Source organism: Gossypium raimondii, chromosome 10, assembly GCF_025698545.1.
Source record: "Gossypium raimondii isolate GPD5lz chromosome 10, ASM2569854v1, whole genome shotgun sequence".
Classification (NCBI taxonomy): domain Eukaryota; kingdom Viridiplantae; phylum Streptophyta; class Magnoliopsida; order Malvales; family Malvaceae; genus Gossypium; species Gossypium raimondii.
Genome location: NC_068574.1, coordinates 39609312 through 39625041, shown reverse-complemented (window position 1 = coordinate 39625041; position 15730 = coordinate 39609312). Strand labels below are relative to the sequence as shown.

The window sequence follows — 15730 nt, the reverse complement described above, 5'->3', positions numbered from 1 at the left end:
TACTAAGCTAAAAAAATCTTTACAATTAATTAATTTTATATTCCATGCCCAACATAACCCAAAATTTTTCACTTCTTTACCCAAACGAAGAACAATCAATTAATTTAATTAATTGTAATAATTTTTCTTTGCTTTTATCTTAGTACGAAATATTCAAGATTATATGATCAAAAGAAATTTAAGTTTCACAAACAATTATTAAATACAAGTTATCGAGTTGATTTCATTAAGAATAATATGGAAACATAAAATAAAAATTTAAAATTTAAGAGATTAATTTAATTAATTTGAATATTACAAGAACAAATCGATTAACATTATCAAGGGCCAAAATGAAAGTGAGAACATGATGTGAGATGTACAATTAAGTTGTTAGAAATTTAACGGTTTGGTGAGTAAAATGAAAACGTCTTAAAAGTTGAGTGACGAAATTGCAAACATTTCGTTTTGAGTGACCAAAATGAAAGTACCCTAAAAGTTGAGTGACCAACTAGGTAATTTAGCCATAAATAAACAAAATATGTAAACACACTTTCATAAATCATCACAAATTAAAAATGAGTTAAATGACCTAGAAGTCCCTATATTAATAGAGACTAAATCAAATTAATCAATTTATTATTAAATAGATTAATTTAATCACTATACTATTAAAAAGAAATAAACAAGTCCAAATTGTAAAAGAATTAATATGTACTCTATAAAAAATGTCTTAAAATCTTTTTTCAATTGCAATTCAAGTTCAAAGACAAACTTTTATTTACTGAACCATAAAATTTTTAAAAATATTAACTCTGTAAAACTTGAAATGGCATTTTTATATTATAAATGTTAACTCTATTCTAATTTAGTCTTATTTGATTCTTTTTAGAGTACAAAACTAAATTTATTTACTTAATAGTAGAAGGCTAATTTACTCATATCCCTATAATACATCCATCTCTCTCAACTATATTCACCAATTAACAATATATATTTTAGATGTTAGAGAAACAAATTCAGCTTTCTGCACATCCAGCTCGACAAGTTAGTCTATAAACATCACCAAAAGAAAAAAATTAGTAACATAAATAACCATTGAACAAGCAACTATTTCTGCACCAAAGGATTTCAATTATTTTGCTTATAATGTTGGGTTAATATATATATATATATATAAAGCATCAGAAAATTCAAAATGCAATCAGATTTGGTCCCAGCAGGATCTTAAATATATCATTTAATGATGGGTAGGTCTAGTAAAAGAACAGTCTCTTGTAAAGGTTCAACTTAATATTATTGATATGTATAGTAAACCCAATTTAATAATATAAATGTTATTCTTTTGTTCATGAAACCTTTTCAACAAAACCTAGATATAGAGAAAAATGGGTATTCATTAATATCACCGGCTTGTAAAGAAGAAAAACGAAAAAAAATGTTTCAGGCATGGATATTTTTGTTTTCCCCTTCAGAGAATGTCTTTCTGAATTTTTCATGGAAACCAAACACCAATGAAGGAATTACAGAGAAAAAAGAAGAAATAAACAAAGAAACAATCAAAGCCAGAAATATATGTATATGTAGGGCTGACGGAAGCAAGCGAGTTGCATATAGTCCAAGAGAAGATTAGCTAGGGTTATTACGATCAATCAAGTTCGGATTCAATGATGAACTCAACTAACAAGATTTTTCACTGTTGATTAGGGTTCATGTGACGATGGACTCCCACTTGATAAATTAATAAAATAAATATCTTCCCCTTGGGGGAACAGATATGACAGATATGTAGAAATGGGAGATGGATTTGCCCAATACCTAAATTAGGCAAGTAGCTTTAGACTATTGAAGACAAAGACCCTCCCAATCCCCATTATTACAGCCTCATATCTCCGAAAATTACCATAACCTACTTCCAGCATGCATCAAACTTCTAGTGGGACTAATGGGATTTTAGCAGTAACATAGCAAGGGAAGGAATCAAGGAAAGAACATAAATGATACTAAAACAGAAATGGTTTCTTTTAAAACAACTGACACATGATTCTTTATACAACCTTTTTAGTGCCTGCAGATTGATTTGCCAATACCCCCTACATGGACGATTTCTGAGGAAAGAAAGCTACAAGAAAAGACACAGAACTTGATCTGCAAATCTATAGGTTGTCATAAATGGCTTGTCAAAGGTACATATCAATGACAAATTGAGATGTTAAGTCACATAGATCTTTAATTACTACAAATAATAGAAACACTGCTGCTCTACTATTAGCAAAAACAACTACTATCCATTAATGAAGCGAGCAATACCTGACAAAATAACAAAAGGGAAATGATTTTTTTTTTAAAAAGATAATACGAGATTCATTAAAGTAATTAACATAGAATAATATTGGGACAAAACCCAATTTTTTCCCCATGCAGCTGGTTGATGATCACGTCTTTTTTCATATTTTCGTGCTTATTTTTTACTTACTGGTTTTTTATTTCCGTTAAGAGGTGGAAGGAGGAGGTTGAGGTACTTGAGGGGGTCGCTTTCTTTTCTTCTTCTCGTAGCTTATGCCTCTGGCTTTTGACTGTGAATCACGAACCTCACGTAGGTAAAGCCTAACAGCTCTAGCACCAAAAGGGTTTGCTTCAGGCTTGCCACCGTGTTCCTCGAAGGCGGCTCGGAGGCGTCCGATGAGGGCGTCAAGGCTTCCCCAAGCTTGGCGGAGAGGGCAAGGGCATGGAGCTGGAGGGTTAGGATGACCAAAGAAAGGGCAAAGTGGGGTGTGGACTTTGGTTTTCCCGAACTGGTCAAGGTACCGGAGGAATTCCAGGACGTGGGCGCCGCTGCAGCGGGAGAGGGAGAGAGGAGGGCGGTGGTTGCGGAGGTATTGCCCGAAAGTGTTCCAGTCACGGCGTTTTTGGTTCTCGTAGCGGCTGAGAGTGGAAGGAGAAGTGGAGGAAGAGGAGGAAGGGGAGAAGGCGACCATGGCAGCCGCCGGTGAAGGGTTTGTGTTGGTGGCCACGGCGGACATGGAAAGGCTTGCAGGGAAATTTGGGGTTATAGTAGCTGTGGAAGGGCTTGAATTCGATGCTTGAAAATCCTGAAAAGGATCCATATATAAGATAACAAAAGGGTTTCTAAAGAGAAAACAAAGAGAAAGAGTGAATTCAAACACAAAGATCTGTAAAGAAACTAAAGAACACAAGAAAAAAAAAAGGTGAGGATATTTCAGCAGGGAGTCAAGAATGCCATGAAAGTAAGAAATTAAGAGAAAGGGGATATATAAATATAGGAGAGTTCGAAGAAGATGACTGATGAGGCTAATAAAATACTAATATGGGAAAAAGAGTAAAAAAGAATAGTGTAGGTTAGGCATTTTAGGGGCAATTAAGCAGCAAACTGGGGTCTAATAGTCCCTTTCCCTTTCTTTTCTTTGAGGTCTCTGTTTGAATCTTTTGTTTGTTTGATCAATCCTAGAAAACTTGAAAGGCTTATGATGTCGAGTGTGGTGGGCATTTCCTTTTCCCAACATTGTTTTGCTGCAAAAAAAAAAAAAAAAAAAACATTTGATAGCTAGGGCAGTGTTTTGTCATGTTTTAACTGTAAGTATTTTCTTTTTATGATTTTACTTTTTCCCCCCAGAGAATAGTAAGGGAAGTGAAGTAAACTCTCAGTTCCATCACTGACTGACACTGGTAATGGTAAATTGGTAACTGGAAATAACTTTTGTCTAGGGTTTTTTTGTAGAAATATAAAGAGGTTTTCAACATTTACTCAAAAGAATAAGGATATTTTAAATATTTAAATGAAAATATTTAATAAACAAAATTTATTTTATTAGTATTAAATTATTGACGTTCACGTTAAAGATGAAAATATTATATAAAATTAACATCAACTATTGAACACAATTTCTATGCTTCCAACTTAACCTTTTACTTTTTAGATTGTAATGTTAGCTAGTTATTGTTTAAAAATTTACTTTTAAAATTTTTTCATCTGAGTTACTATAGGATTAAGTCAACTTTTACTATATTTGTATATTTGTAGGGTTTAAAATTTATCAATAATTTTTCGATATAGTAACAAAAGTATTATATTATATAATATGAAAATTTAAGTTGAGTTTTTATCAACCTCAATTGGAGACCATTTTAATCAAAAAATTAAAATTTATTTTTAAAAAAAAGAATTAAATTTTATTATAAGGATATATATGTATTTTATAATTGTTTCTCAATGAAGTAACTTAGGGTGAGTTTGGATGGGCGGTGCGTTTAGTTGCAATTACTGTAAAAATAGTGGTGGAGGTGAGATTAGATATTGTAACAATATTGTAGTGTGAGATAAAAAGTAAACTAAACGCACTGCACCCAATCATCCATCCAAACCCACCTTTAAACTATAATTTTTAAAAATTGTTAAAATGTACAAGTGACAAACTGAAATTTTTTATGATGAATTTCGATCCTTATAATGTAGGTGTCATGTGATTTAGTATTAACTATTTTTTAAATAATTCTAAACGTAGCATTTAACAGATTCATATATATAATTAATAAAGTTAATACGTCATAATTTATATTTAAACAACATATATAATACATGTATATGAAATATAATAAGATTTAAAAAGATGGAGAGAGAAAGATGATAGATGGAGACAGGATAAAGCTAATGGGATAAAAATATGAGGGAATAACATGATTTTGTTTCTTCACCTTTTTTTTTTCTTTGTTTTCCATTGATTGACAACACCTTTTTTAAATGACTACAATGCCCTTCACTGACTCCAATTGAGCAATAACATAACAATTGCATCAACCAGAAAGCATCAGTCCATCAAGCAACAGTGCGTTGCAAAATGCAAACAGTAGATGTGGGAAGCAAAGCAATGGTCTTCAACTCCAGCTTTTTCGCTGCCTTACGAAATAATTTAATAGATCCATCAAACTCATAGCGAATAAGTTCAGGTAATTTACAATTTTCCAATTAAGGATTGCAATAGCTAGTGCTAAATTATATATATTTGTTTAACTTGTGAATTTCAAATTAGGGATTAAACATCCATCATCCGTCCCGATGTATCGTATAATGGAAGGAGTTATTTGAGCATTTTTAAATTTGTATAAAAAATATTTTATTCCTTTGATACAAAAGAAGTAATAAGACAAAGATAAATCAGACAAGGCGAATTCCCTCCAACTTAATCATCGTGCAATAATTGAAGCACTTCTTCCGGTGGCTACATGTAAATATGACTCATCAAATGTCTTGAGAATGTCATTTTTGCCAATCCATCCACAACATCTACCCACAACATTATTCCCTTCTCTAAACACATGTCTAACGCAGACCATCCATAAACGTTTGAAAAGGCCATTGATGGCACACCCCACAGATGAAAAAGTTGTTCATTTTCATTTGCTTGGATCACTTCAATAGCTTCAGTGCTATCTATCTCAAGTATCACCCACTTTAAGCCTAGACCACATGCTAGTTGGACCCCTCAAGAGCACCTTCGAGTTCCACCAAAATCACAAAACAACAACCAATATTTTAGAGAAATCGATGACTCAAACCCCCTGATGATCCCATATCAAACCTCCTGCTACAGCAATCCCAGACAATTGACAAATTACACCATCAGTACTTACTTTGAGCCAACCATCATCTAGCAGAGTCCATCTTGTCAAATTTCGAGAGATCGCATTTATATGACTCAAAGGAACCTCTATTCTCTTAACTACATGCAAAAAAATTCTTCTCATCCATCAACTTTTCTCCAATATGCTCCCACTTTCAATAAATTTAGTGTTGAAAATATAATTATTCCTTCTTACCCAAAGTTTCCAATAGATAATACCAAAAAGACCTGGCCACTCACTATGCTCTCTAGCAAAACAATTAGGACTCGATAGGTTCTTTTCAATCTAATTTTCCAACCTAAGGTTGAAAAATTCCTATGTCTTACTCGTTTTGATCACTAAAAACCATGTTGCCACAGTTGGGGTACAAAACTTAAGTACATGGTCAATACTTTTCAACATGGCTTCGCACACACTGCAGCTTGCATATATCGTAAAGTGACGCTTCACACGATTTACATTAGTTAGTACTCTATCGAGATAAGCTAGCCACGTGAACATCCAAACCTTTTGAGGGGCTTGAATATGCCAAATCTGATGCCATATTTTTCCATTCCTAACCATACCTAACCCACAAGAAGATGCATAAGCAAAACAAATTGTAAACTCACCCTTATTCTCATGAGCCCACCCCACTAAATCATCCACGTCTTGCATTGATGGGGTCTTACAAGCAGAAATGCACAAAATAATTAGGTTTGGTAACACTAACCTCAAAACAGGTCAATTCCAATCCCCAATTGGCATAACGATCTCCTTCATAGGCACATGTTGCTTAGGTATACATTCAGATGTAGTACAACTGTCAATTAGAGAACCCTAACACTTGACCCAATTATCTCTCTAGAAATCGACATTCACTCTATTCCCAATATTCCATATGACACCATTTCTTACCTTACTCTAAATGCTGCAAATACCATTCCACGGTTGAAAAGTATTACCCATATGTAAATTAAAAGGTAATTTACGCTTCCATTTATACTTAGCTCTAAGATTTGAACCCAAAGCTGATCAGGTTTCTTGATAAGATTAAACCCAATCTTCATGAGAAAAGCATTATTAAAACTATCAAACTTCTTAAAACCAAGTCCACAAGACTTCAATTGTTTACAGAAATTGTCCCATTTGACTAGATGTACTCCTCTATTCTCATCCGTGGTCCCCTAGATAAAATTACGGATAAACTTCTCCATTTCATGGCACACTTCTTTAGGGATCACTGTCAACTGCATTGCATAAATAGGAATAGTCGCCAGAACCACTTTAGCTAAAATAATTCTCTCAGCAAGAGATAGTAATTTAGATTTCCATCCTACTAGTTTTTTCCTCATATTGTGAACAATATACTGAAAGGCGTCCTTTATAACTCTTTGTTGCAATAGTGGAACCCCAATGTACTTTCCTAGATTATCCCCATAAGAAAAACCCAGTCCACAACTAACATTTGCTTTTAGCTCATGGGTGACATTCTTTGATAAAACGATCTGAGTTTTCTGCGCATTAACTCGATGTCCAAAAGCGACATAATATTTCCTCAGAATCGTTTTTATAATCTCCATATGGTCAACTGATGCCTTACTAAAGACCACGAAAGCATCTGCAAAAAATAGATGGAAAATATTAGGGCCATCCCTAGATAATTTTATAGGCTTCCACTTCCCATTGAGAACTTCAACATTAATGATTTGGGCTAAACATTCCATACACGAAACAAAGATGTAAGGTGAAATTGAGTGTCCTTGCCTAATACCTCTAGATGGTGTAGACACCTCAGAAAGGTTTCCATTCGAGAACAACTACAATGTCAAAGAGCTAATACAATGCATAATGATACGATGGAGATTACCTAGAATAGTGATATCAGCTAATGTTTCACCAATAAACCTCCAGTTCAGCCTATCATATGCTTTTTTCCAAGTCGATCTTCACAGACATCCACCATTTCTTGCCAACTTTCCTACGCATTGAGTGTATGATCTCTTAAGCAACAACAATGTTATTTGTTATACTTCTACCAGGAACAAAGCTTGTTTGGTTCAGCAGTACACATTTTTGCATTAACAGCTTTAATCTATTAATAATGGTTTTTGTCACGATTTTGTATAATACCATGCAGAGGCTGATAGGACAAAATTGAGATAAGCTATCAGAATTCTCCACTATTGGGATCAAAATAAGTAAAGTATGATTGGGCCAATCTTCAAAATTGCCCCCACTCTAAATATTCTTCACAAAATCACAAACATTTCGTCTAACTACATCCTATTTCTTTTTTATAAAAGATTGTGAGGGTCCAATCAACTTTAGGAGCCTTCAAAGGATCTATGTAAAAAAAACCTTCTTATTTTCCTTAGAGGTGATGCCAGCCTACAAAGAATTGAACTTAACCTCATTCATTTTATAAAGTAAACCTTTCTCTAAGGAGGTTGTGTTCCAGCTCCTTTCCTTTGAGAATAGAGCTTTATAAAATTTAGTAGCCATTTGTTGTAACACCTTTGTGTCATCACACCAGTTGTCATCACTCAACTTTATCATGGTAATCAAATTAGACCTCCTTCTTAAAATAAGACACATCATTTTCGTAGATGGTATTCGTGTTGGTTCTTAAAAGATCGAGGCTATTTTATAGTGGAAAGCACTGAAAAATGAATCAAAGGTCCTTAGTTTCCTTGGTTTGGTCGATTATTATTGAAGATTTGTAAATGGATTTTCAAAGGTAGCTATACCGATGTTGTAAAAGAATGTTTAGTTTATTTGGAGTAATCAGTGCCAGGAAAGTTTTGAGAATTGAAATAAATGTTAACTAAAGCACCACTCTTAACCTTGTCTGAAATAGGAAAAAGACTTTGTAGTCTATAGTGACACCTCGTTGAATGGTTTGGGTTACATTTTGATGCAGGATGGTAAGGTGATTACATATGCGTCTCGTCAACTGAAAACACATGAACATAACTATCGAATGCACAATTTAAAGCTAGCCGCTATGGTGTTTGCTTTAAAGATCTAGAGGCACTATTTTTATGATGAGAAGTGTCATATTTATATCGATCACAAAAGTCTTAAATACCTCAAAATCAAAAAGGACTTGAATTTGAGATAGCGTCGCTGGGTTAAACTTTTGAAATACTACGATTGTGTCATTTTTATCATTCTAGAAAATCTAATGTAGTAGCTGACGCGTTGAACAGAAAAGCACTAGTTCAGTTACGGATGGTATTCACTCAACTCAATATTAGTAGTGATGGTAGTTTATTGGCCGAGTTGAAAATCAAACCGGTGTTGTTTGTACAAATAAGAAAAGCGTAACTTGTCGATACCAAATTGTCTGGGAAAAAGGAAATAGTTCAACGTGGCATGGTAGAAAATTTTAGTATTGATGATTGGGGTTGTTTGAGGTTTCGTAATCGAATCTATGTTCCAGAAGTGGCTAATTTAAAAGATTTAATACTTCACGAAGCCAACGGTAGTCCTTTTGTGATGCATCTAGGCGGCACGAATATGTATCGTGACTTACGAGAACTGTATTGGTGGCCTAGAATGAAAATAGAGATAGTCGAGTTTGTTGCCAATTGTTTGACTTGTCAACGAGTTAAGGCGGAACATTAGGTTCCAATGTGAGTGCATAACGATGGATTTTGTGACAAGATTAAGGTTGTCCCCAAGTAAAAGAAATGCCATCTGGGTGATTTTGATCAATTTATGAAATCAACTCATTTTCTAGCAGTTAGAATTGACTGATCACTTCTGAAGCTAGCAAAGGTATACATTTGAGAAATAGTCAGATTGTACGACAAACCTATGTTGATCATTTCTGATTGGGATCCCTAATTTACTTGAAGATTCTAGAGACAGGTACATGAATCTTTAGGTACAAAACTAAATTTAAGCACTGCTTTTCACCCGTATACGGACGGGCAACCGAAACAAGTTATTCAAATTTTGGAGGACATGCTTCAAGCTTGCGTAATTGATTTTGAAGCAAGCCGGGAATGTTATTTACCATTAGCTAAATTTGTATATAATAACAGTTTTCAGTCGAGCATTCAAATGGCTCCGTATGAAGCATTATACGGTAGAAGGTGTTGAACACCTATTTTTTGGTAAGATTTGTGTGAAAGAAAGGTTATTGGGTTGGAATTGCTTCAAGAAAAAGAAGATACAATTAAAGTGATTAGAGATAGATTGCAAGATAATTTTGATAAGCAGAAATCATAAGCAAATTTAAAAAAGCCGAGATATTGAGTTTGCTGTGGGCGATAAAGTATTTCTTAAAGTCTCTCCATGGAAGAAAGTCCAATGATTCGGTCGAAAAGGAAAGTTAAGTCCTTGATTTATTGGGCTGTATGAAATCACTGAAAGGGTTGGCCGAGTTGAGTATTGGTTAATATTACCGATTGGATTATAGAAGATACATGATGTTTTTCATGTATTAATGCTTAGGAGATACCGATCGGATCCTTCTAATGTTATTTCGATTGAAGAAATTGAAATTCAGCCCGACTTGTCTTACAAGGAAGAACTGGTTGAAATTCTAGCTCTCGAGGTGAAAGAGTTAAGAAATAAATGTGTTCAAGTCGTGAAAGTCTTATGGCGTAGTCGTAGTGTGGAATGAGTGAACTCGAAATCGGAGGAAACAATGAAATCCCAGTACCCTCACCTCTTTTTAGGTAAAAATTTCTGAGACGAAATTTCATTAGGGGGAGAATTTTAACAACCAGAAAGTTTGTGGTGTTAGAAATTTTAATTTCAGGATCCCATAATTAAATGTTTAAGGAGTTATGTTAAAATTTAATTGAATTTTGGTTAAGTAATTTTGTTGAAATAGTGTTTAATTAGGGTATAAGGACTAAATTATAAAAGTGATCATAGTGTAATTTGCTAAAGGATCTCTAATTAGAATTTAAAGTAAAGTTCTTATATAGCAAATATTTCATAAAGGTGAGGCTAGTGGACGATAGTGGTTATTGTTAAGCTTAATTAAGGTTAAAATTGTAATTTAATGATTAAAATCTAATCTTAATAATAAAAATAATATGTTAAGCTAATGGAAGGTAAAAGAAAAACAATTATCTCATCTTCCTTGCATGTTGAAATCACCATAGTTAGAAAAAGAAGAAAATCGACTAAGGGTTTCCAAAGTTTCAAGCTTCAATTGTTATGTTCAATTTAATCCTTTTTCTTGTAATTTTTATGTTTTTAGGATCCCGAGAGCTTAAGTTTGCTAACCATGTATTAATTTTTGGGACTGTTAAAAAAAATTAGGAAGTTTCCATTGATGAATAGTTGAATTTTTAGATACTAATTTGATAGATTTTAAGCTTGGAGTTGAAAAGGACTAAATTGTAAAGTCAATTGATGATTTTGTTCAATAGAGACTAAAATGTAAAAATTTAGAAATTTTTAGTAGAAATGAGAAATAGGAAGTCCAATAAGGACTATAGTGGAAACAAAATGAAGAATTGAGGTAAGATTTGAATGCTAAGTTAGTCCCGGTTTTAAAGACTAAATTGAATAAAATGAAAAAGTTACTTAAATTAGCAATTGAATGTGATTTTTTTGTGTATTGATAATTTTGTATGTTTGTATTAATCCATAGCTAATGTCAACCCAGATTCTTCAAAAAAGAAACAAAAAGATAAAATCGTCGACGATTAGCTCGAAAGTTACTGTTTGTGTTATATAATCTAAACTATTTTGAATTTGTTGCATAATGAATTGTTTGTGCATGGTAAGATCATAAGGTGAGACACTTTGTTATAATGAGTTGTATTGGATTGATTTGATTCAAATAATGTTAATGAGGACTAAATTGAATATATTGAAAAATATGTATGTTTATAAAAATGTGAAATTGAATAAATACTGAAATGATTTATGTTTCCATATGTATATGGATAAGTGATCTCATGATGAATATACATGTGAATTGAGATATTGATTTGATAATGAAATGAGTAATGAATACCCTATTAACTGTTCAAGTAGAATTGGATATAGTTGGCATGCAATAGGATAAGAAGAGTTCAGGGTTACTTCGACTATGAGTTAATGAGGCAATTGGTGCCAAATTAATTTCGTTATACCGATGAAAGAATAAAAAGTGTTAAGGCGAGCAGAAGTGGGCCATAAATTACCCATCTACTATTTGTAGATGATTGCATTCTGTTTGGATAAGTGTCGGAAAGAGGAGCAAGTGAGTTGAAGAATATTCTACAAGTTTATTAACAAAACTCTAGCCAAAGTATCAATCTGGATAAATAAGCAGTTTACTTTAGCTCGAACAATTTAGCGTGAGCAAGGGATGAGGTATCCCAATTATTACAAGTTAGGAGCATGACAGATGTTTAAAAATATCTGGGACTACCTAGCATTGTGGGAAGACATAAGAAAAGAGCATTCCCAAATTTAAGGGACAAGATGGCAGAATGAATAAATAACTGGAGTGTTAAAATACTTTCCCAAGGAGGAAAAGAAGTTTTTATTAAAAGTGTTCTTCAATCTATGTGATGTTTCTTATTACCAAATTCATTATGTTAAGAAATGGAGCAAGTAATTAGCCGTTATTGGTGGCAAAAAATAGAAAGGTATAAGGGGAATACATTGGTATAGCTAGAGAAAACTTTGGAATCCAAAATTGGAAGAGGGAATGGGGTTCCGAGATCTAGGCAAATTTAATATTGCCCTCCTAGCAAAATAGTGTTGGAGGCTCATGGAAAACCCTAATTCGTTACTTGCAAGAACATTAAAATCTAAATATTATATCGAGAGTGATTTTTTGCAGGCTGAATTAGAAAATTGCCTGTCATTTACCTTGAGAATTTTATGGACAACTAAGAAGTTATTGAAAAAGGATATGGCTTGGAGAGTGGGGAAAGGAGACAAAATTTTAATATAGAACGATGCTTGGATCCCAAGCTTAGAAGAATATAGGATAAAGGAGACAGCCAGAAATAACACCTGTAAGAAAGTAGCAGATTTAATTGACCTAAATCTCATAATATGGAAAGAAGATATAATTACCAGCTTATTCTCAAGAGAATAGGTGAACGCAATATTAAGTACTTCGTTGGAAAAGTATTCGTAGGAAGACTTCAGAATTTGTAGTGGGGAACAAACAAGGGAATATACAATGAGGAGTGGCTACAGATGGCTTACAAAGGAAAGATCAACCTTAAACACTACGACGACAAATATTACAGATATAAATACGTTCTTCCAAAAAGAGCTTTGGCAAACAGATCTACCAGGAAAAATAAAAATTACAAACTAGAGGGTGTACAATGGTTAATTTCCTACAATGGGAAATCTACATTACAAACGAATATGCAACCATGTTATGTGCCCATGCTGTAGTGAAATGGAAGAATCCATGGAAGATGCCTTTAGAGATTGCCAAGCTATTAAAAACATATGGTAGGAGTTAGGGATTCTTGATTACCAAAGAGATGAAAGAGAAGGACTTCAATAATGGCTAAGTGAAATACTCACCAGAGCGACTAGTGCTCAAAGGAAAGTTATATTTTGAAGTATCTGGGCAATATGGATGCAGAGGAATAAGATCCTGCATGAGAAAAAAAACCCAATTAGTAGAAGACACTGTAATGTTTATAAGCAAATACTTAAATGAATGGGAAGAGGTGAATAAAAGGCTGCTTGGACAGAGAGTGGAAAATGAACGGTGGAAACCACCAGACCCATCAGAAATAAAAATAAATTTTGACGGGGCTTTTGACAAACAAAATTCCAAATCAGGAACAGGAATAGTATGCTAGGATTCGAGTGGGAAGATGTTAAACTGTCGAAAAATGGTAACATAAAAGAGTCCCCACACCATTTGCAGTAGAGGCATTAGTGTGCTTACAAGCAATGAAAGCGGGCCTTGACCTGGGGTTTAGACGGGTGGTAATGGAAGTAGACACTCTCAGCATAATGAAGAAAGTGAAAAGCAATGATAAAGATAAATCAGTCTTAAGTCAATATATCTCTGATATAAAAGTATTATGCAAAAATTATCACAGATGCTGGTTTAGACAGACTTGCAGAAACGGGAAGAAAACCGCACACGCAGTAGCACGAGAAGCTGTAAAAATAAACGAGAACACATACCTGGAAGGCCAATTGCCCAGATTAGTGCTAAAAGAGGCAAAAACTGATGTAAGAAATACATAACATATATAAAAAAGAAGCATGTTTAATGGACCCTAAGAAAGAAGAAGGGTTAAGATCGATCAGAAATATAGGTAAGAGAGTTGGAAAGACGCAGTTCTGGAAATGTCAACAAGAATAAGAAATACCTGAAGAAGGAGGAGCGATTGGTCTTTGCTAAGGCTAGGAAAAAGTTTTTAGAGTTAAAAGGTCAAGTTAGGATTTAGGAAAGTTTTAATTTTAGTTTTTTAGGATTGGGCCACTTCACATTAAGCCTTTTTTAGGAACTTTATTTTTTGTTTTTAGGATTGGGCTGATTTCCATCTTGCCTATTTCTGTTTCTTTTTAGTTTTATTTTTTAAGATGTGTGAGATTACCGAGCTTGTCCTAATATTAATAAAAATCTCATATTTCATGTCAATATATATAAGTGTTGGTATTGATATTTGTTATTACTGATCTTGTTGAATAGTTTAGGTATGTATGCTTAATTGCTTATATGGTGATTAAGTAATGTGCTTTGAAATAGGTTTCGTAAATTGAATGGTAGGAATATGCTAAGTTTGAAGGAATTTGGTAAGTTCTGGAGCATGTTTTAGTGGTTGATATCGAGTCATTTTAAAATGTTTTAAATGGTTAAATAATGTATGCCCTGTTAATTGTGTTGAGGTGTCATTTGAGGCATATTGGAATGGTTTGAATGCGATATTTGGGTTGATATATTAGTGATTCATGTGTAGGTTATAAGTAGGTTTTATTATGATTTATATTATGCTTGTATATGTAAGAATGTTGAGGCGTGTTTTCGGGACTTATAGGTCACTTTTTGTGCCACAAGGCCTGGCCACACGGCTGTGTGCCACACACAATTCCAAGACACGACATCAGGCTGTTACACGGGCTGGCACATGTCAGTGTGACCTATTGAATTTATGCCTGCATGGTTGCACACTCCCTCGGCTTATTACACAACCCGACGACACGACCATGTGACTATTATTGAATATTTACACATTTGACCCACATGGCCTCAGTGAGTTGCACTATTTTTTCGCACGGTCGTGTGGCTCTAGCTCTACACGAGGTTAACCTGTTACATGGTTTGTCCACACGGTTGCGTGTCTCCACGCTCACACAACTTCAGCCTTTCACACAACCGTGTGACCCCTGTTTATAATTTTTTTATCTTTTTTGTAATTGTTTCAAATTGATCCCTTATTGATACCAAGTATTAGTTTTAGAGATTTCGTAAATTTGATTTAAACTTGAAATTGGTTGTATTGCATGATATACTTTTTATATGTGATTAATTAATATTGAATTGAAAATTTTAACTATGAATTGTATGAAAATGTTTCATACTTTTCTGTAGCATCCTATTACTCGGGTTTGACGATTGGATCGGGTAAGGGGTGTTATAGACCATGCAAGAAGGGTTATTTATATGAGAGAAGTCTTATTTAGTAGAGAGAATTGCTCTCAATTTTATTTATATGTTTCTTCATATCTGTATCGTCTTCTTAGGTTGCTCTGAAGAAGAAAAAATTTAAGAGAGCTCTGCATGGGGCAGAGATCGTGAGCTTTGAGGCTAGGAACTAGAGAATCTAAGGAATTGGTAAGCCGTTCTATCTTTTTGTATTTGTGTATTTGAGAAAGGGGAGTAAGAATATTTGAAATCTCTAGGAAGCTTCTGAATGATATAGAACTCTAGCCATTTAAAGTTTGAAGACTTTTGGTTTAATTGCTATATTCGGTTGTCATGTTTAGATGCCAAGGCGAAGAAGGCTCTGGCATTTGAAAAGCTAAGCTAGCGAGGACAAAGGATTTAAGGGAGTTCCTGATGTCCACATTGGGTGTTTTTTTTGTTGATGTGTTGGTATGTTCTGCTTATTTGTTTGCTATGAGTTTAATTTGATTTCCATGGTTAGGTGTGTGCTCATGGTGAATGAGCATGCCATGCATA

General features: G+C 33.9%; 1 protein-coding gene and 1 long non-coding RNA gene across 4 annotated transcripts; both read right to left on the bottom strand.

Annotated features, from left to right (window-relative positions):
* Nucleotides 1–2122: 2122 nt before the first annotated feature.
* LOC105775052 (protein LIGHT-DEPENDENT SHORT HYPOCOTYLS 4) lies at nt 2123–3483 on the bottom strand. The gene has a single exon (XM_052621873.1). The coding sequence runs from the start codon at nt 3084–3086 to the stop codon at nt 2472–2474; it is 615 nt and encodes a 204-aa protein (XP_052477833.1). The 5' UTR covers nt 3087–3483; the 3' UTR covers nt 2123–2471.
* Nucleotides 3484–12665: 9182 nt separating this feature from the next.
* Nucleotides 12666–14020, bottom strand: LOC105775971 (uncharacterized). Of its 3 annotated transcripts, none has more exons than XR_008190137.1 (3): nt 13917–14020; nt 13111–13755; nt 12666–13019 (listed from the first exon to the last, which is right to left on the bottom strand). It is a non-coding gene; the product is annotated as an uncharacterized LOC105775971 (long non-coding RNA). The 3 variants fall into 3 exon arrangements; XR_001127798.2 differs by lacking the exon at nt 13917–14020 and having other exon boundaries at nt 13111–13183; nt 13729–13910; XR_008190136.1 differs by lacking the exon at nt 13917–14020 and having other exon boundaries at nt 13111–13910.
* Between the last annotated feature and the right edge of the window lie 1710 nt (nt 14021–15730).